The 22965-nt window shown below is 42.9% G+C and overlaps 1 protein-coding gene across 23 annotated transcripts in view; it reads left to right on the top strand.

The window, feature by feature from the left end:
* Pex5l (peroxisomal biogenesis factor 5 like) overlaps nt 1-22965 on the top strand; it is a 216885-nt gene that overhangs the window by 146786 nt on the left and 47134 nt on the right. For all 23 annotated transcript variants that reach the window (XM_076932270.1, XM_034500983.2, XM_034500981.2 and 20 more), the window contains 2 exons: nt 1084-1180; nt 13272-13367. In XM_076932270.1, the coding sequence (XP_076788385.1) occupies nt 1084-1180; nt 13272-13367 (193 nt within the window). The remainder of the gene's footprint in view (nt 1-1083; nt 1181-13271; nt 13368-22965) is intronic.

Here is a 22965-nt window from a genome sequence, read left to right as displayed (position 1 = left end):
AGATTAAAATAGAATAATAATCTTCTATGCCATCACTTCCACAAATCACGTTGACAAATTATTAAAAAAAAAGAAAGAAAGAAAGAAAGAAAAGAAAAGAAAAGAAAAAAGAAAAGAAAATTTAGTAATAAAGGATTTGAGGAAGAGGCCCTAGTTTGATAATTTTAATAATTATGTAACTGAATATGTAACAAAACTATTAGTAAACAGAATGCATGGGGGTAGCTAATGCATCATTGCAGCGGTGGTAGTCACGTTGTTGCTGGTTACACAGCTTTTCCGCTTTCTCAACCACCCACTGCCATTCACTGTAGTTATTACAGACGAACCATGAACACTCAGGAAAGAATGTGACCGCTTGAGCTTTACCGGGTGTATTAGTTACTTTCCTGTTGCTATGCTCATAAGACACTATGAACAAAGGCAATTTGGGAAGGAAAGGGTTTAGTTCACCTTGGAATTCTCAGGTCACAACATAGCACTGAACCTGGAGCACTGCTTACTGGCTTGCTCTGCTGCCTTGTCTCAGCTTGCTTTCCTGAACAACTAAGGACCACCTTCCTGTAGGTTGCAATGCCCACAGTGGGCTGGGCCCTCCCCTTAATGGAGAAAGTGTCCTACAAACAAGCCCACAGGCTAATCTGATGTGGACAGTTCCTCAGCTGAAGGTTCCCTTTCCCCAGGTGCCTCTAATCTGTGTCAAGTTAAGTAAAAGTAACCAGAACACCGTGTTTTTAAATGTGTTTTAAGAGATTCCAAAAGGGCAGCCTCTTGTTTCTGTCTCTCTCCTTTGCCCTCATACGAATCTCCATATTGTGACAATCCAGACCCATAGAGATCTACCTTATAAATTGGCTCCAACAAGAACAAAACACTATTTTTTCAAAATATAAAATTTCCTATATAAGAAAAAAAAGTATCTCATATTACTGAAAAAAAAATTATAGCTATCTGCTTGTTTAGACTCTGGAAGTGGCGACTATAAAGGACGAAGCTTGATTCTGGCTAGGGCCTGGGTCCTGGATGGGCTGCTGGCTGGGCTTGTTCTTGCTGTACATGAGCGTCTTCACTGTCTCCTCGCAGGTCCTCGGAACATAGATCTCAGCCAGAGCTGAGTACCGGGAAAAGTGCCCTCAACTCTGAGTCGGCTTCCGAGTTGGAACTTGTGGCTCCAGCACAGGTAATAAAAGTGAATCTCAGGAAACCTGCCTGCTCTAGCAGGAACTGCACCATAAATATTTGATTTGAATTTTGCACAGAAAGTTTGAAGTGTTTTTCCAAACTTTGCATTGCAAAGCGCGTTCTCACCCGGTAGCTGTCTCGGCGCCTAGAATAACTGATTGTATACGCTTTCCATGTATTTGGCTGGGAAACGTGTTAATGAATTCACTGTGTGCTTAGCACATTCTCCCTGTGCTGCCATTGACTGTCCCATTTATTTGGCAATACAAAAAAAATCTGTTCTAGTCCAGTATTAGCTCTACTTATGTAAAAGAACATAAAGAAGAGGAAACAACATGTTGAGTGTTCATTCACATCTTTGCCCTGTGAAGTAAGAGAAGATACTCAGGATTCTACCACATTAAAATAAATTGTATGCCAAGGATTGTGTTGTTTCAGCACCAGCAGTAATGGCGGCCATAATGAGAGCTCCCACCAAGAGTGCCCAGGAGGGAGAGCCATGGAGACTTACTGGGTGCTTTTCCTGTGTTATACCTAAATACTCAGTAATCCTGTGTATTGTAGAAATGTCTAATCCCAATCCAGTGTTTCTACCCCACCTCTGATCTAAATTTAGTTCCCAGATGAAAGACATTCAACTTTTATCATTTACAATAAGTCCTAAACAGCACAAGAGCTGGGCAAATATCTACCCTCTATGCTGTTAGAATTGCTTTTCTATTGATAACCCCAAGTTATTACTTACTAGGTTTCATCTGGGCTGCTCTTCACTCCAATTGGCCAGTCCTCAGGGTCATGTTTTCTTGACTCTTGTAACCCATGGTGGCTTCTTCTTCCTCCTCACTTTCTTCTCTCCTCATGGTTCTCCTACTACCCCCAAGCTTGGGAACCCTAAACCCTGCCTATGTCTAGCTGCCCAGCTATTGGCTATCAGCATCTTTATTCACCAATCAAAAATAACTTTGGGGCAAGGTCACACAGTTTCACTTGGGCCTACATGCCGGACCCTCTGTTTTCTGGGGCAACCAGGTCTTGGGGGCCTGTACTTAGCATTACAATACACAGCAAAAAAACAAACCTCAACACCTACCTGTGTGTTACAGTAATCTTCATTATAAAGATACTACTCACAGGAGTCTGTGAGTCTCAGTAAACTCAGCCATGTCTTGCTGGGATACCATAGCAGAAAGAAGAAAGATATGAATTCTGTCTGTCCACACTGGTTGGCCTGGGCTCCTCAACAGGCTTCACTATCCGTATTTACCTCTCCCATGGTTCCGAAATAGCAATCTCTAACTTTCTATCCCTGGGACATGTTTTAAGGCCTTGCCCTTCAACCACAAATATCTCCTAAGAGCTACATGTGCACATTCCTGCCTTCTACAATCCAACTGTATGGAGACTAATTATGGAAGGAAATGAGCAGAAGAAATGTTCTAGAATTTGCCACAGCATATGTTGTGCACCACAGGGGGATATAGAGCTCTGAAGTGAGATAGGGGGATGACTGGGTCTGGAGCACTGACCCAGCAGGAAGAACACACACTGCTCTTGCAGAGAACCTAAGTTTGGTTCCAGCTCAGAACAGCCTCTAAGAGGGATTTGACTCCCTCTTCAGGCCCCACAGGCTCCCCCACAGTGGGTATTATTGTTGACTATGAGAGTTTCTAATATAAAGTTGAGCTGCTCTGGTCCTGACAAAAGGCAGAGCAAGGCAAGCTCCTCCGTGCCCCCATTGTCCAGACAAAGAATCAGTGAAATGGAAAGATGTTTGTGAACCCACAACCAGAAAGTGGCAGAGAGAAGGAGCTAGAGAGGTGATTTGATGATTGGGCTTTTAGAACTTCCTACGCCACCAGCCGTTCCCCTACACATTCATCACCCTCAGGAGAAAGGACATGGCTGTTCCCAGGCCACAGCTGGACATCCAGTCCACTCACTTTCTGAACACATCACTCACTTTAATGAATTGCAAATGTAGCGTGAAAAATGAATTTTTGGTGCTCACTTCAAATGTATCTTCTTAAGGGAAAAATGACAGCATCCATTAGAAAAACAGTGTCCATAAGAACACGAGCAAGCTCCACTCAGTTCAAGTAATTGGTGCTGTTTCATGTTTCATCTCTGAAACAGTGAGACACAGGGACAAAGCATTTATTTGTTTTGAAGCAGGGAGAGACTTGGCACAGGTGGGCCATTTTACAACAAGCTGGGCCAGAGGAACAGCTGGGGCCCCAGTTGCCATAGAAACCCACAATGCACTTATCTTATTATCCCAGTGACTACTAGTCTCCTGCTGGTCTGTTAATTCCATCCCACCACACTGTCCTGCTAACCCCCATGCAAACATAATACACTTGGAAAATTGTTTTTGAGCTTCCTCATGTTGTCTTCCAAAATACCCCTTCCAATTCACCGTGAGAGCTCTTTGCCCAGGTGACTCTCAAAAGAGTCCTCTGAGATGCTGACTCATCTGTAAGGGGTTACCACTTCTATTACTTTTTGAAACATTGTATGTTTACTTATCAAGACTTACCTAAAAAAAAAAAATCATACCCTTCTAGTTTTCATTCCAATCCATAGCTAAGTAGGAGTATGTTCGTGAAATGCAGGCTTGATATTGTACCTGAAACACAGAGTCTTTGAAACAAAGCAGGGAGAAAACTGACAGGTGTGTAATGAGAGCAAGAAGGAGAGTGCTGGGGAGATGGCTCATAGGAACACTTGTGTTGTAAGCATGCTTAGCAATCCTTGCACAAAGGAGGTGGAATCAGGAAGATCCCTCATGCTCCCTGGTTGGTCAGCCTTGCCTAATTGACAACTAGCAGGCCAAATGAGAGACCTTGTCTCAAAGAACAAGGACGAGTAACACTTGACAATGACCTGCACACGCTTACACATGCATACACAGAGAAAGATATTTGTACTGTTAGACACACTACTCATCACTGCACGGCTTCTTCATGTAGATACAGTAGAATTATAATGAATATAGAACAAAATTTCATCTAAACACTGGTTCACAAGTCATTCAGACAAGCCATTCTGACTCACCAGAGACTGCCCCGCACTCACTCAGGTGGCTCACAGGAAACCAGGAAAATGGTTTCCTCTCCCTCTAGCCAATATAAATTATCCCAGGCAGTGACTCAACAGGTAGGTAGCTATTTACAAACCTCATCTTAAAAATCATATTTCAGAATCGCAAAGAAAATGGGAACAGATAATAAGAAAACTTACATTTTCTCATTTTTTTCAAGATGTGGAGAAGAGAGAGTATGGTGTAATATCAAATGGTGCCTTGAACACAAAACTCGGAGAAACGGGGGAATTGCAGCAAGTTATGCAATCACTGTGTACTTAAGAACAGGGGCTCTTGACATTTCACCCAAACTATACAATTGTCATTCCACAAACTGAACTGTTTAAAGAGATCATATAATCTGGGGAAAAAATAAAAAAAAATAAATAAAATAAAACTTGGAGAGCTGAAGAAAACATGAAAGGAAAGGCTGCAAAATTCAGTTTTCCCGTCTGGGTAATGTGTCACTGGCTGAGGCAAAGGGAAAAAATACAGCTTCTTCTGCAGACGTGGTCCAAGCAAGTCCTTCCAAGTTTGCACCCTGGAAGCTCCAAGACCAAAATCGGTTCAGATTCTCCAGTGAGAGCAGATGCTCCAGACGCAGGCCACAGTTATGCAACTCACAGATGACCCACTCCAGCAGAGCTGAGGTTTCCCACAATTCGTCACTGCCCTTCAGTGTTCCTCATGCACTGTGTGAAATGCCCACTGTAACCTTAGGTTTTTATATTATCTCCACTTCACATTAAAGAATAAAAGCTGTTTCTTCTAAAAGTTACACATCTAACTCCATTAAAATTCTTTAAAACCTGTGAAGCCTTTGTTCTTAACCACAAAAGATCCCCTGGTATCAGCCATCTTGTGTGGCTCACCTGAGAGAACACATAAGCCATTGTTACTCTTATTATTGCAAAGCCCAATTATTATTTAATTTTGTTGAATGAACATGAGTTGGGCTATGTTCAAGAATGTTTATTACTCTCTTATAGAAACTTCATAAAACAATTAGAATTTTTATACAATTTATTCTGTATACAATTCACTCTCTTCCCAATTTTACCATAGATCCCTACTTTCAGAAAAATGGTTGGCTTCCATGTCGGTTCATTAACATGCTTGGGAATCTACTGTCCTTACAGACATAAGTGAGTCAGTAAGCAAAACACACAGGTTAGGTTACAAGATACCTTTAGAGGAATCCAGGTTGGCATACCACAGATATTCTTTATTCTTCATACCTATCTTTATTGAAAGACTACTCACTGTAGCCAAGGTATAGGTCACCCGGATATTCATCAGCAGACAAGTAAGGGAAATGTAGTACAAAACCACTAAGAAAAGTGAAAATCCATCCTCTGCAAGGAAATCCAAAGAACTGGAGACATCATGTTAAATGAAATAAGCCAGACTTGGAAGACACACATATTTTCTTCTCTCTTGTGCAGAATCTAGACTAAAGAATCTAGAATAAATGTTTGAAAGAAGGGGAGCTCTTTGGGAAGAGAACGGAGGATAGTGGTGTGTGGGAAGTGAAAACAGGACCGAGGAGTTGGAGAGTAAACAGAATCAAATGATCTAGGCACTGGAGAAACGGATCCACAGTGACAAGTGTGCACTGCTCTTGAAGAAGTGTGGTTCCCAGCACCCATGTTGAGAAGCTCACAACCACCTGTAACTTCAGCTATAAGTCTCTGAGCACCATAAGCACCTGGACTCACACACACACACACACACACACACACACACACACACCACTTACAACTAAAACAAACATTTTTAAAATGTACACAATATACATATGAATGAGAATGTCATGATGAAGCCCACTCTTTTGTACAGTGAATGCACACTGATAAAATAGGAGTGTGCGCAAAGAAGTATTAGGCCTCTATGTCTCCGGAAAACATTCCAACCCAATGCTCTGTAAATCCCCATCATCCCTGTCATCAGGATTGTGTCTAATCTCTTTCCTCGCCATGCCATATTCAAAGAGCTGTCAGCCAGGTGGGAAGGAAGCAAAGCTGGGAGAGAAGAGAAGGAAGCAAAGATGCTAGAGAGAAATGAGGGAGTGAGGGGGAAAACTGAAACATCATTTTCAACATAAGAAATCAGGACTGTGAGAAATACTCAGCAATCCTTGTCACATGACTAAATAGGAGACCCTAACAAGGGGGGAAACACAGATTTAACAACAGACTTAGGATCTTGTGAACAATTAAACCAAACCATGTGTACTTTCCTTCTGGATCATTTTTAAGTGGTTTCAGTAGTAGTTTCTAGGTGTGTCTGAGAATATGCTGGCCACCTCTTTTCAAACTCGGCCTTTTCCTGATGTTCAGCCCAGGACTTCATAGCAGAATGAATACAGTGCTGCCATGTACTACCACACTCTAAGAAAGGGAATTTTCCCTTGCACAAGAGGGTTAGCCTTTGTGTGTGCACCCCACATGACAAATGTCTGCTGGCTAAGAAAAAAAAAAAAAAAAAAAAAAAAAAAAAACCTTGATCGTTTCAGTGAGACTCGTATTTAAACAGACTGAGACTCCAAGCTGTCTGCATCAACTACCACAGCAGTGTGCTGCAAACACAAAACAGTTAATGAAAGCATTAACCAAATGGTAACAGAAGCAAGGTTTAGCAGAACAGGTGCTATGTAGTATGTATTTGTATTTATGCGAATACTACGACTCAATAATTCTTACAGGGACTCTGTGAGTTAATATAGACTCTGCAAAGGAGACTCTGGAAATCCAATACTTTGCTCAAGGTGTCTGGGTGGCAATAAACTAGGAATTGGCCTTAAGCAGCCTGACTTCAGAGACTGCCTTAACAATCAGGTCACAAAGCACCCAAGGTCGAGCAGTCATTGCATTGTTCTTTTTCTAAAGTGAGCACACTTACTCTCGTCTTTATTTTAACAGTGTTCTAATTTTATTTCTGCTGCTGTAATAAAATACCCCACAACAAGCAACTTCATGGAGAAAGATTCGCTTGACTTACAATTCCCAGTTTTGGTCTATCCTTGAGGGAAATCAGAACAGGACTGTAGTGCAGCTCGTCACAGTGTATCCACAGACTAGACTAGAAGGGATGGAGTGAATGCATCTTGCCTTACCTGCAGGCCTGCAGACAGCTAGCTCTCTCCTCTCATGCTGTCCTGGGACCCCTACTTAGGCAATGAATAATGTTGCTATAATTGTCTGGGTCTTTCTATATCATTTAATATAATCAAAATAAATCCCCAGAGACAAGCCCATAGACCAACCTGATATCGTTAAGTCCTCAGTAAGACTCTCCTTCCTAAGTGTCCTGGTTGGACCCTTTTTTATTTTCAAGTTAACATAAGCTAGAATTATCTGTGAAACTGCAGTTGAGAAAATGCTTGGTCATAATATCTCAAGGCAAATCTGTATAACAATGTCGTGATTATTGATTGGCATGGGAGCAGGCAGCCCACGGTGAGCTGTGACACCCTTGGGCAGGTGGTTTTAACTTGTGTAAGAAAGCAAGCTGAGTGAGCATGGGAGAGCAAGCCAGTAAGCAGCATTCTTCCTTGGCTTCTGCTTCAGCTCCTGCTTCCACATCCCTGCTTTGAGTTCTTGACCTGACTTCCATCAATGACAGGAGTGTGACACAAGAGTTTCTATTTATTATATAATAGACTCTTTCCTCCTCAAGTGATTTTTAGTCATGGTATTTTATAACACAGAAAGAGAAGAGTAACTAAGACAACAGCTGATTCCAAGTTGTGACAAGTTGACAGTAAATGCCATGCATACTTAGTACGTGCTTATGAACTTGAGATTTATCCCCTTATGCATAATGCACATGTGGATGCCGGATCTTCCTTTGAGGTACTGAGCCAGCATCTCAGCAGTACCTGAGGACTTGTGGAGAGGCAGATGTGAGGCTCCTCACCAGACTTACCGAGACCCTGAGACTTACAGAGACCCTGAGGTAGCACTGTCACATAATTTTTAAATTGTAAAAGACCTTGTGGGTATTTCAGTGCTCGCTCATGTTTGAGGATGACTCTTATACCAGCTACTATGCTAAAATGGCTGCCACTCAAACTGACAGGTATAATTGTTCTGTTTACCAGGCCTTGTATCAAACTGCCAAACGATATCAAGAACCAACAAGCACTGCTCTATTTTTCTACGTCACAGGTTTTTCCTCTGATAAAATTAGATATGTTTAATTTCTGGGTTTCAAGGATGGCTGATTTATCATCTATACGTGCTCAGTTCTGTCTGTTCCTTTTTTAAAATTTTATGTGTATAAGTGTTTTGCCTGTGTGTATGTACGTGTGTCACCTGTTTGCCTAGTACCAAAGAAAGTCAGAAGAGGGCATCAGATGCTCTGGATCTGGAGTTACAGGTCATTGTGAGCCATCAGGTATGTGCTGGGAATTGAAAGAACGAGTACGCTTAACCACTGACCCATCTCTCAGGCCCCTATGCTCAGTTCTTAACCAGCATGTTTCAGCACAGCACTAAAGAATGGAAAAGTATCAAAATTTTCAATTGCATATCAACTGCTATTTATATTCCATAACATTTAACTTATACTTCCTTGAGCCAAAAACATTAAAAATGGTAAGTTAGATAACACTTATCTTAGTAATAACCTAAAGCTTTTCAAATGGTGTAAGAAATAGAAGATCCCTAAATAGTAATTCTACCATCCGAATAAAATGTCATTTGCGCAGTAAGACTCTATCTGTGCTTGCTGTGTTAAGTGGGAAAGAGAAGCTGACCTGTAAGCCTGGAATCCTGATATGCAGTGCCCTTTGCAGTGCGTGATTCATATCACAGCTGGGTCCTGAAACATTAATGAAGAGAGAGACTGGGGATGTTAATAGAATCCTGTTAGGTCAAACTTACCAGCAAAACAGATTCTGTTTCACCAGTGCAAAGTGCCTGCTGATAAAACATTGCCTCAGACAACAGTCTTAATGCTTCCTTTGTTGCTAAAACCACTTTTGGGCCATTCACTACAAATAATGTAACCTTCTACCAAATACCAAATGTATCCCTTTATCACTGTGTCTTATTTGACAAACAAAAGTTACATGTATCACATATAATATAATGTTTTGAAATACATATGCAGAGCAAGTTGGCTCAGTCTAATTCCTGTATTTACATGCATTCACATCCTTGAGGTTTTTCAGAAAGAAACCTAAAATTACTGCAGGGCTTCTCAAGGACACAATACATTGTTAGTGATAGTCACTAAGTTCTACCCTAGATTCCTGGATAAAGTTTAGTAACCTTTGACCAAGAATGTATCACTGCTTCCCCCAGCCCTGGTTGTGGCCACCACTACCACCCTCCATCCTTCTGAGAGGTCAGCTGGTTTAGACAGCACATCTTAGTTTGAATCTGATACCTGCCTAACAATCTGTGCTGGCTTATTACACTTCCTATAATGTCCTCCATTTCCTGCAAGTCACAAATGACACTTCCTTCTTCTTGAAAACTTCAGGTTTCCACAGTGCACACATGTTAAGTCACCAGCTGATAGACAGCCTCTCTCATTTCTTCTCCTGTGTGCCCAACACCACACTGACATGTGAGTGCAAAGGCATCTTGGCATAATGGTCTCCTTTCCTTGGCATCATCCAATATGTTTAGTTTTGATTTTCTGAGGTCACTCTGTACTGTTTCCACAATAATATGACTCTACATTCCCACCAATACTGTGTAAGAGTCTACTTGACCCTCCATTTTTGACAACATCATTTTAGTCTTTCTGGCAACAGTCCAACTCACGTGAGGCGATGCCGACAGTGGTTTTTATTTTCATTTTCTTTCTGCTTACTTGAGGATACTACTTTTCATAAGACTGTTGGTGATTTTTGTTTGTTCTTCCAGGAAATACCTCCCCAATGTCTTTGGCTTATTTCAATGGGGCTAGTCACTCCTTGGTATTCCTTATGTTTCCAAAGCTGATCATCTGAGAAGAGGAACCCTCAACTGAGGAATTGCCTCCATCAGATTGACTTGTAGGCAAGCACATAGAACATTTTTTAGATTGATGTTTGATGTGGAGGATCCAGCCCACTGTGGGTAGAGCCATCCTTGGCAAGTGGTCCTGGGTTGTATAAGAAAGCAAACTATGAAAGCCAGAAAGGAGTGTTACTTGTGACCTCTGCTTCAGTTCCCAACTGCAGGTTCTTGCTTTGATTTCCTGCCCTAGCTTCCATTGATGGTGAACTCTAACCTGTAAGATGTAATTAACCCTTCCCTCCTCCAAACTACTTTTGTACAGTGTTTTACCACAGCAACCAAAAGTAAACTAGGACATGTTTTTTTTCTCATACAGTACAATTTAGTGTTTTAAAAATACTGACATGTGGATTACCGTTGGACTTTAAGAAGTTGCCTTGAATTGGTAGACTTCTTTGTGTGACATGGACATTTTAACAATTGTTATTCTTCCAACCCCCAAGCTTTCAACTTACTTGCTAGTATATAAATAAATAAGTTTGGGAAATAAGCCCCATCATTTATTTCTTACCATGCATCTGAATTTTAATATTTGTTTTGTTAACTTGTCCATAGAGGGTCCAGCAGAAAGATGGGGGACTTTGCTTCAGAAGCAAGGCAGTCAGTCCTGAGCAGATCAGAGCCCCAACCACTGCTTAGGAAATAAATGGCAGACAATTTGCCAAGTTACACAAAAGGCTACTTAGCCTTCTGTGAGCAGCAAGTGGCCATCAGAGTTAGCTTCTCTCCTGGGCAACAGGATCCCAGCCACCTAGTGACTATTGTGGGGCTGTGAAAGGATAGCTTGGATCCTAGCTGGGCACAGGCCTCGAACCCTGGACCCTAGTGGGAAAATGGCAGGTGTTAGGCCACGCCCCAGACCCCAGGCTCCTGATACACCATTGACCCATGATTTTCAGTCATGTAGGGCAATACAGCCCCTCCCTAAGAGAAGATTGCTTTACCCAGCACAGGTAGAGGGCATGACTACAAGCCTCAGCCTCAAGAGATTTGCATACTAATGAGATGCCTGAAGGCCAGAGGGCATAGCCAATTAAGCATTCTTCCCCAGACTGTCCCCCCCTTCTCCCTCCCTATTTAACTCAGGTCTGCCCTGAGTTTCACGAGTGTGCATCCAGATCCAGCCACCATCCGCCATAAAAATGAGGCCTGTAAAACTCATGGACTTTCTTGTGTCATTGGAGCCTCTGTAGTCGCAGCCACCACGCCTAACTTCCTGCCTGGAGGAGCTTTCTGTGTTCCAGCCATGGACCACCTCTTCAAGCAAGGCTGCCGAGTCTGCTAAGCGAGTACAGTAAACGAGTCTCTCCCAGGGGGCGCTGCCATGGCCTCTTTCTTCTCTCCCCCCTCATTTCTTTCGGCTGTGGGCCAGCCAGATGCGCTCCCACATGCCCCAAGGGCTTGAGACCAGTCGGTCGGTCCTCCTGACCCATGGAACTTCAGACTGAATGAGAACTCCCCCTGCCAGGCGGGGTCCCATAGCGCCCCCCAGTGCTGCTCGGAGTGAATTTACTCAAGATTCTCACGCTCCAGTCTCCTTGGAGCTATGGGAATCACAACAGCCCAACAAGATTCAAGAGCCCACACCCGTGACCACGAGTGAGCTAATCATTCCCTGCAGTCTATCACCTGTGTTTTTATATATTAAAATTACATTTGTTCATTTATTTTTAATTATGTGTACTGTGCTTGTCTGCATGCCTGTTTCACACATGAGTACAGATGGCTGAAGTTGCCAGAGGTGTGGAGTCCCCCTGGAGTGAGAGTTCCAGGCTGTTCTGAGCTATCTGGTGAGGGATGCTGGGAGTCAAGCTCAAGTTTTTTGTAAGAACAGTGTGCTTTCTTAACTTCTGAGCTATCTTTCCAGCTTCTGTATTTGTATATTCTTACTAATAAAATACGTTGTGCCCCACGAGTGTCATATGAAAGTAATAGTGAATGAAGTTTTCAAAAACAATAGATTGTCGTAGCCTTAGAACATGTAAGCTATCAGATGCATAAGAAAGACAGGGCTAGACAGGTTTGATCTGCGGAGAAAAGAACTTTCCTGGGATGTCTTGAAAAGCCCAGCTTGCAATTGCAGGCATCTTGAGTCAAGTAGAAAGGGGACAGACTAAGAGAGAAAAGGCAACATGGTGTGGGTGACCATATCTCACTTGAAGCCTCTGCTTACTGGAAGGAGCATGGAGCAGACTTCACCCCCACACCAGAGGCTGTGGAGAGACCAAGCCTGCCACTGCTATGGCTATGAACTTCTAGCCTCCAGGACATTGAAAGTCTAGATTCCTTCTGTGTTAAAACATTCAGTTTGTGAAAATACATGTTGTGCCTTAATTCATGGCCAAGCAGACATGGTAGAAATCCCAGCTTGCCTTTCATAAGAGGTCCTGGATTTCTTCTCAGTGCTTCCTGGAAAGTGATTAGAAAGCTGTCCTCTCCAATGGTTTGAAGTTCACACATTTGAAACTGGAGTTCCAAAATGGTTTGAACACTGTTGCACAAGAACCCATATGCAGACACACATACATTTGACACCATCCTAGACTTGATGACATCATGCATTTAAAATACTTTAAAAATACTTCTCAAGGCACTAGGGAGATGGTCCAGTGCTTGTTCTGTTCAGTCTCCAGCACGCATGTTGAAAGTGAGGCATGGTTGTACAGTTGTGTGCACTCGTAACCCCAGCACCAGGGACAAGAAGACAGGAGCATCCTTGGAGATTGCTGGCTAGAAAAACTAGACTAATAAGAGCGCTCTAGATCCCAGTAAGAGATCCTATCTCAAACAATAAAATGGATGCCTAAGGAACAACACCACAGGTTGACCTATGTCCTCCACACACACATGCACACAAACACACACTCACCTGGGTGTGCACATACACATTCAATCCTTTGGAATTCTATGGAAGCAACACGAGAAAATGAAAACTACTTCTATTTCTGTGTCATGTGATGCTAATAATACATCACCTGTTTGGTTTATTTCAGGCTCGGCTGACCAAAGAGCATCGCTGGGGGAGTGCTCTGCTCTCCAGGAACCATTCCTTGGAAGAGGAGTTTGAAAGGGCAAAAGCAGCAGTGGAGGTAACTCTTAAAACAAAATTCTCTGTTTCAAGTTTCTGAGAGTGACATCCAAAAACCGCAAACTACAGAGACATGCACATAAAACGGAACTGCGGGCATGAGGGAAAACATGAGGATCAATGTTCAGAGGACAGCGTGGCCAGTGAACCTTTGATTCCCAACCAGGGTGGCAGGAAGTGTCTGTTCTTCTACTGGCTCTGTGATTAGTTAGTTGGCAATGTGAGTCTGAGGCCTGGATCAGCAGACACCAAGAGAGCAGCCCAGGTCCCATGTATTTGTCCAGTGAATACGCCATCTTAACTGGCACCATTGCTTTTTGGTGCTATGTGTCCACATGTTGTTAAAAAGTTTTTTTTAAATACATTATTTGAACACTAATGTCTAATTAGTTAGTCCTCTAGTGGAAAGAGCGGGGAGAGAGAAAGAATGCCAGAAGAAAGGAGAAACAGATGAAAAGCAGTTCTTGCAGGTTCTTTCATCTGTTTCCCTCCTGGCAGGACTGTTAGGGTGGCCCGCAGATGCGCGGTACACATCAAAGCTTCCTTAGACTGCTGTTTGAGGGTGGAGCTCCTTCACAGACTCAAGCATGATCCTGTTAGTACCTCTGTTGCTATTAGTGATTTCAATCTTGAAAACCACAGGTGTTCTCAGAAGATGTCTCACTTATGCAGCCGTCTCCTGCCTACAATTCAGATGAAATGATTATATTAGGGGTGGTCTTCCAGGAACTCTATATTCAGGATGTGGGGAAAATCCTATTTGCAATTTAATGTTACCAGGGTCTGTTCTGGGAAATCATCTCAACCATGATTCAGAGCCTTCAGAAACCCAGTAAGAGCACACTTTTATCTCCCTATGCTGAAACTGTTCAAATTCCGTCTTTAATTTTCAACTTCTCTAATTTAAAGAAAAAAGAAAAAAATTAATGAATATTTTAGTGTTCTGACTAGGAGTCTCTGATGTAGTTAGCTGAGACTAGCTGAGTTCAATCAGATCTCACAAATGCGTGGAGCCTGTAGCTTAAATGACCTTAAATGTAAGTTTTTCAGTTTTAAGAGCTAATTTAAATATATCTGCTGAGCTCCTACTGTGCATAACACACAGCAGTAGCTCTCAGACTGCTATTCAGATGCATAGAATCTTAGTTCAGGAAAAACATTAGCATTTGGTCTCATTTATAATGAGAAAGATAATGAATTTAAACCCAAAAGAGTTCATGGCGGAGTTGACAGACAACAAAAATGTACTAAGGCATGGTGTGTGTGTGTGTGTGTGTGTGTGTGTGTGTGTGTGTGTGTGTATCCACTGAGCTGAATCTGAGTTCATAATCTCCTAGGTCATAATCTCCTAGAAGTATCCTAGCAGGCAAACTTTTTTAAAAACTCTTGACAAATTACTCCTGTTTCTACCTGGACATATATAATTAAGGGCAACCTCCCTCTTTTCAAGAAAACCCATTTCCACCTTGAAAGCTACTAATTATCAACAGGCTCTTACTTATGCTAAAAATAGCACAAGAAGAAAATTTGCGTTTTGTCCGCTGCTGACTTTCCTCACTTACATCCATCTCTCAACAATACACATCTCACCCCAGCAAACTCTCTTCCAACTTCCCTGTCTCTGCTGGGGCCTGATTGCTATTCCAATGCTTCCCTAACAGCTACAGGCAAAGTCATGTCAGTAACCAGTATAGGCCTAGGTATCCACATGTCTGTGATTCTTCCCAGCCTCAGATCAGAGTCTGAAAGTTATTGTAGCAGATATTCATTGAGCATACATTACTGGCTTCCTATAAGTACTGGCTGCTAAACGAAGGGCTAAAGACAAAGGACCAGCCTTAAACAACTGCTAAAAGAGCAGAGAGCAGAGAACCAGCCTGGATCCACCCCTTGCTCCACTTTTGCTGGAGTTTCATGTCATCTGCAAGATGAGAGCTTGGGTTTCTCCTATCCCAAAACCCAAGAAGTTCATACCTAAAGATAAAAAGAATGGCAGGGTTGGGATTCCCCACTAATCAGAAAATAGAGTAACTTTCTTAATACTGGTGCTGAAAAACCTCAAGGATCGAGAGTACCTTGATGGGTACCATTAGTATGAGTAGTACTGGAAGAAAAAAATGAGAGTGTGCTGATGATAAATCGTGCCTATAAGACTGTATGCATCGTGGGCCTTCCACTGCAATATCATTGTCGCTCAGAGTCTTACCTACATTCAGAATCTTCTCTACATTATCTACATACAACCTCATGCCTTTTTAGACTCTCCAGCTCCTAAAATTGTCACCTCCAAGGTGACTTCAGCATATGAATCTTGGGAGAATGCATTCCCAAACTACACCAGAGCATACGTGTGACCAAGCATTCACAGTAGTTATTCTTTGATGGCTACATTCTTTGATGGAGATAAATTATTTTATTCTATTGTTATCTTTATCATGTTATACATTGTTTTGTAAGCAACATTTTAAAATAAGAAATCATTTTTTATATAAAAAAAAAAATAGGCCACAGACAAGAACTGGACTGTAAAGCACAGTTTGCTAACCTTTGTTCTAGACTGCAAGCTACCTAGTGTACTTATTAGTCAGCTATTGACACATACTGTTATATATAACAAACCACCCTAGCATTTCATAATATACAGCTATTAAATGGTCTTCTATAAATTACAGGGTAGGTACAATCATGATATCTCAAAAATATGGTTGCCAAAATAAGACTTGCATAATAACAATGCCAAAACTTTTAATTCCGTTTTTATTTAGTATGTATGCACGCATGTGCATATGTGAAGATCAGAAGACAGGTTTCAGGATTTGTTTGTTTCTCTCCTTCTGTAATTTAAGTTCCTGGGATTGAGTTCAGGTCATCAGGTTTACTGGCAAGTGCCTTTACCCACTGAACCATCTCACTGGCCCCAGAATGTAAGATTCTTAAAAGAAATTGAAGATATCAGTTGGTAGAATGTCTGACTTAGATTCAGGAGGCCCTGAGTTCTATTTCTGGTACCGTATAAACCAAATGTGATGGTACATCCTCATAACTGCTGCTCTCAGGAAGTGGAGATTCAGAAACTCAAGATCACCCTTACCTACATAGCACACCAGAGATTACATAAGACCCACTCCTAAGAGAAAAAGTCTACTTATGAATATCTGCCAGAGTAGAAGAGGATAGAGAGGGTAATAAGAGAGATGTGAATATACATGAGTATGAAAGTTTCAAAAATAAAAGGTAATAGAAAAATAAATATGAGAAAAGCTGGGATTGCTGATTATTTCTTAAAAGGCAATTCTAAATACCAGTAAAATCCACATTAAGGTGGCTAGAAGATGTGGCTCGGTGGATAAAAGCATGTGCTGCCCTTGCAGAGACCCAATTTCAATTTCCAGCACTCACGTCAGATACATTACCACCTCCTGTAACTCCAGCTCCAGGGTATCTGATGGCCTCCCCTGGTATCATAAGTACCTGCCCTTGCCTAAACATAACTCCCACATGGACACACATGCATACACATAATGAAACAATACGATAAGCCTGGTCCCTCTCCACCTGGGCCCTCTCCACCTGGGCCCTCTCCACCTGGTCCTCTACCTTCTGGTTCTCACCTATTTTCTGCCCTTCAGTCCCATCCCTGAGCTCTAACATACCAAGTTCATCACCCATACTTCGACTTTCTGTTTCCTCTGAGAGCATCCTTCTCCCAGATCCTCATAAGGTAGGGCCCTTCTTGTCACTCACTCCGTAGCTGAGGTGGCTGCCCCCACCATGTGGACCCCATTAACTGTTACATCACCAGGAGTTTCCTCCTTTGATCATCATTGAGTCTGCCCTTGTACATTTTAGTCTGCTATATATCTTTTCCTTCAACATGTGGCTTCCTTAAGAGAAAAAGTTTTGCCTTCTTTTGTGTATGTGAAATATAGATAAGGCCCTTGCTTCTTTGTTGCCTTGTATTCATACTTATGGAGGTCAGTGTTCATTGTCAACTTAATACGACCTAGAGTTACCTGGGAAGAGGGAATCTCAATTGAAGAATCGTCCACATCAGATTGGCCTACAGCCATGTCTATTATGAGAGGGTCTAGCCCGCTGTGAGCAGTGCCCTCCCTAGACAACTGAATCTGTGAAGTACAAGGCTGAGTGTGGGCCAAAGAGCAAACCAGCAATCAGCCCTACTCTTCAGTCTCTGCTTCAAGCTTCTATCTTGAGTTCCTGCCTTGACTTCCTTCTATGATGGACTGTTAACTTAGTAACATTAGATGAGATAAACTTTTCCCGAGTTGTTTTAGTCATTTTGATTAATACAGCAATGGAAAGTAAACTAGAGCATGGTGTCCCAATATCTTCTAGAAAAATTCCTGGTCCTTAGCATATGCTAGTGGACTGTTTGGGTATTGATCGCCACATGGGTAATACTTCCTTCTGTCTCTTTCCTATTGTATATAGCATGTCATATAACTTTCTACTGTAAGAGTAGCTTCCTTTTGACAGCATTCTTACAAGACACATGGCCATGTAAGGATAGTGAAGAATTGTGGTTGTCTCCACCTCAATGTAGGTAACATTCGTAACTAACCAGGACTTGCCAACCACACCCACTATGAAGTAGCACTGGTGTATTTGATACTCACGCTGTATACACTCACTTTTATTTGTACTAAGACCTAAAAGCCTGTAATTTAGCTCATTTTTTAAGATAAAATGTCTTGTCACTAGAAAAACAAAAACACACCTGAACACAGACACATACTTATTGCATACGTAAATGACCTAGAAGCCTGTTAATATTCAAAGGCTGGCATTGTTTGAGGTCACCTTGAACTACTCTTTCTGGCAGTGCTTCATATGAGGCAAATGGTTTTTTTTTTTTTTTCCATCTTACATTTTATTGAAGAAAAAAGAAAAACGCAAATTCACTTCTACCCAAAGCATCACAATTTTCGAACAAACAGCTGGTATTCTTCTTCTGGGCTTTAAAAATCTAAGCATCTCCCTCTTGCAAAAGGAAGAGGCATACCATGCTTCTTTCTGGATCTATTCACAGCCATCCTCATAACTGCTGTCAGCTGTAGTTGGTACCTAGGATGGATGCAGAGAGAGGCACAGGAAAGAGGTGTAGAGAAGGTGCCCCCAGGGCTCTGGAAGGCCTGAAGCAGCCTCCTAGGAGCAGAGGTCCCTGGAGAGAGCCACTCTGCATTTGGGGAGGAGAGAGAAGGTCACCTGGGAAGTCAGCACTCCTCAGCCATGAACCAAAAATATCTCCTTCATCACCATCGGCAGGCAGAGAAAGAGAGCCAGGCAACATCTGGTGTTGTGCTTAGCTGGTTAGGTGCCTCTTCCACTTTCAGAATAAATCAGAGTAGAATCAAATCCATCCAAAATGTTTAAGTGTGGGCAAAAGCACCAGGAAAGTGAGCAGGATCATCACTGCCCTTAGAGAGAAGCAGAGTGAAGAATCACAGCTCCGTATGAGTCAGACATAGTCAAGGGTGGCTTATCCTGTGTCCCAGTTATTCATAGCCGTCCCCACCCCAGCCTTAACCAGACCATGCCTCGCCCTCTGCTCTTGGTGCTGGTCAGAATCTAGGAAGACAGGAGGCCCACAGATGATGCTTTCCTGGCAAATAAGTAAACAAATTGGTTCTGGTGTCGCTAAGTACCTCTTGTCTAGGGAGCTTATGACAGATTCCAAACTCTGAGTAACAGAAAGATGCAAGTTTTACCCCTGGAATTAGGCCATGTTCCGAGGAGCTCAAATGTTTCTGTTATGTGTGCTCTGCATGTTTCAAACATGTTGTAGCAGATCTGCTTTTACCCTCAGGAGATATTTTTGTGAATGGGTTTTGAAAAGAAAAAATAAAAATATGTGAATGAGGGAAAACAATTTCCAGGCAAAGAAAAGGGTGTCAGCAGAGGCAGGGGCAGCAAGTGATGTTCGAAACCCATTTGGCTAAAGAGTTCAATACATTCTACCACATTGACATTCTAGACCCTGAGCTCCTCTGGCCCCCACAATCCCCTTCTCTTCTGTCATCACTTAGATGTTACCTGTGGCTGTTTAGAATGTCCACTTGATCTTCAAATGTGACACTTAGCTCCTCTTTAGTGTGGCCTGGGCTTCACGACTCACTTATAAAAAGATAGAAACTGTGGACATGACCTTGAAGCTCATATCATAGAGTGCACCATGACTGCCTCCCTACTTGCTCTCAAACAACTCGCCCTGTGGGAAATCCCAACTACCATTTCATGGCATTAGCCTTATAGTGAGAAGCTAAGACTCTCTTCTAACAGCCAGCTGGGAACTGAGGCTCCTCCTCATGTCTTGGAGACAGGCCCTATGAGTAGGTTCCAAGACCCTTGGAGCTTTGAACAATTGTGGCCTCAGCCAAAAGCTTAATCCCAAATTCCTGAGACATCCTGAACCAGAACCTTCCAGGTAGCTACTCCTAAATTCCTGACCCTCAGAAATGGTTTGATGTGGTAAAGCCTTGTTGTTTTGAATTCCCAAGTACTGGGATGACACCAGAAATAGTAACCATCAATAGCATCTCTCAGGTCCTGCAGTTCCCAACCTAGCCTGGTATATTCCTTTAATGTCCGCCAACAACACATTGCAGTACTGCAAGACTGGAAGGCCACACATAGCACAGAAGTGATGTGTTCATCCATTCTGGATCGGGACTTTTCAAACCATCCCCTCATTTCTAACCTGTTGCCTACTTGACCTGGTTGATTCCCAAGACAATGAGTAACAGACCTTTGTGTGGCAACATAATGTTTGTCCTATCATCTGGATCTGGGTCAGGCACTCACTTTTTCTGATGCCCTTTTCTGTCACAAAGGACATGTCTTCAGGATAATGCCACTTCAAGTTTCCAGTTAATGCTCCAGTCAATAGCTTATACAGAATTGCAAGTAGTGCTAGTATAAATTGATAGGGAAAGAATTAATACTAACTGGTAATCTTTTATGGCTGCCCTAGAATGTGTTTGTGCCTCCAACACCTAAATGTGTATGTTCAAACCTAGTTCCTCCATAGAATGATATCAGGAAGGATGCCAACACGAAGACCTAAGTTCTAATACAGATGCAGTGACAGGGACTTTTAATCTCAGTGCTGAGGAGTAGAAACAGAATCCTAAATCCAGACTCACTGGCCAGCCAGCTAACCTACCTAGAGACCTACTGGCCAATGAGATAACCTGTCTTAAACAACAGATACATATACACTCATACATCCTAAAACTGTTCTTACACACACACAAACACACACACACACACACACACACACACACACACACTTGCATGTTCACACCTGCACACATGGAGAGGAGAGGGGAGAGAGGGAGAGAGAGGCACACATGGAGAAAAAGAGAGAGGCACACATGGAGAAAAAGAGAGAGGCACACATGGAGAAAAAGAGAGAGAGAGAGAGAGAGAGAGAATATGAACATGAGGAACATGACCTTTTCTCTCTTTAAGTTTGATTTGGAGAGGCCATATTCAAAACAATATAGCAGCTAAACCCAGCGTCAATGACATAAACATAAAAATGCTTCCCTGAAAATTTATTTTTACTGGAAGCTACTTGCTGTGTATGTACTAAGGGGCCTCTGAGACCATAGATGGTTGAACAGAAACGGAGAGCATTCCCAAATGGCTTTTATTAGTATAAGATTGTGTAAGAAGCCGCTGAGTCAGGCCCTTCTCCCAAGGAGACTGCTTCCAGTACCTCTCAGCTGGAAGGGATTAGTGGATTAAACACTCCTTAAATCCTTCAGACTTAAGAGTCGATGTCCAGGAAAGACCTTCAGAAGACATATGAAGACATCCTCTGGCAGTTAACTCTTTGAGAACCTTTGCATGAACTATTTAAGAGACAGAGTTCCTTACACTCAGCTCCTAATGTTCTTGCATCATGTGGCCCGTGTCAGGTCAGAGCTCATAAAGGTGAGGCATGAGGTCATAGGGTGACCGTCAAAGCTCCTCGGCTCTCACGCTGATTTAGATTTTCCCGTTTCACACAAATTTTGGTTTCTAAAACAAACTGAAGTGTGAAAAAGGAGCTCATATAACCTGCATGGACATATAAAAGTATCACTGAACATGAGGAACATGACCTTTTCTCTCTTTAAGTTTGATTTGGAGAGGCCATATTCAAAACAATATAGCAGCTAAACCCAGCGTCAATGACATAAACATAAAAATGCTTCCCTGAAAATTTATTTTTACTGGAAGCTACTTGCTGTGTATGTACTAAGGGGCCTCTGAAACCATAGATGGTTGAACAGAAACGGAGTATCACTGAATTCATCGGTAAGTGTTTGCCTAAAAAGATGAGAGAGACAGTCTGATCTTGCTCTAACTAACTCTTTAAGGTTGGCACAATGGGCACATCCCACAGTCCCACATTTTTCCACTGCCCCTAATGACTATCAGTGTTTCTACTCAGATGGGAGGGTATCCTGGGACTCAGAAGCCCAGGAATCACACAGCTCTGAGGGAAGAAGTTGTCCTAGGGAAGCCACCCTGAGGCTCAGGGGCCCAGGAACCTTACAACTCTGAGGTAGGACACTGTCCCAAGGAGAGGCCGTTCTGAGACACAGGAGCTCAGAAACCTTAAAGCTCTGGGGTGGGACAATGTCCCAGTGGAAGGGCATCCTGAGACACATGGGGTAGGGGGACAGGAACCACACAGCTCTGAGAGGAAGCCTCTTCGGCAGAGGCATTGCAGCTCCCAGAAGGTACCACTGAGGAGCTCAGGAGCCTCAGGCCTGCTCCTTCTCTTTTTCTATTCTTTTCTTCTCTTCATTCTTCTTTTCTTCTTTTCACACCAAGCAGGAAATCTCATGAAAGAGATTTATTGAAGGGTCCAGGGTGTGGAGGGACAAATCCAGGGATGGCTGCCCTCTGCTCCTGTGAGTGGGTAGCAGGGAATTGGATAAAGCAGCAGTACTTATATGGGATTTCTGAGGGGGTGGAGCTTCACGGAGCAGAGATTTCCAGAGTGAGGATTGGTGGGATTTCAAGGCCTGAGTTGGGGGAGGCGGGGGGAGGCTCAGGGATTGGTGGGTTTTTCTGTTCAGAGATTGGTGGGTTTCCTGCTCAGGGATTAGTGGGATTTGTGTCGGGGATTGGTTGGGCTTTTTTCATTACCTTTTCCCTGAAACTGGCCCATGGGTTAGGGTAGGAAGTCCTTCCTGGCTGCAGCAGCTTTTGCTGAGATGCCATTTCTGTGGGGCTGCTGGGGGCGGGACTGAAAAGGAGGTGCTGCCACTGTGGACAGCTCCTGTGGGACAGCTTCTGCAGTGATTTTTCACAAAAGCTGTAGGCTGAGGCAGGAACGATGTCACCACCATGGACAGCTTCTGAAGGTCCATGCCCACTGAGGTGCCACCATGAACAACTCCTGCAGCGCCTGCAAGCTGAGGAGATGTCAGGGTCCCACCCACCATTTTGACAGGAGCCTCCATTTTGGACAGCTCCTGTGGAACATGTGAAGGTAGGCCGGGGCAGGAAGGAGGGGGCTGCATCGACTTTGATGGCTTCTGTGGTGCGACAACTTTTATGGTGAATGCCATTTAGGGACT

This window comes from Arvicanthis niloticus, chromosome 4 (genome assembly GCF_011762505.2).
Source record: "Arvicanthis niloticus isolate mArvNil1 chromosome 4, mArvNil1.pat.X, whole genome shotgun sequence".
In the NCBI taxonomy this organism is placed as follows: Eukaryota; Metazoa; Chordata; class Mammalia; order Rodentia; family Muridae; genus Arvicanthis; species Arvicanthis niloticus.
This window is presented reverse-complemented; position numbering and strand designations above follow the sequence as displayed.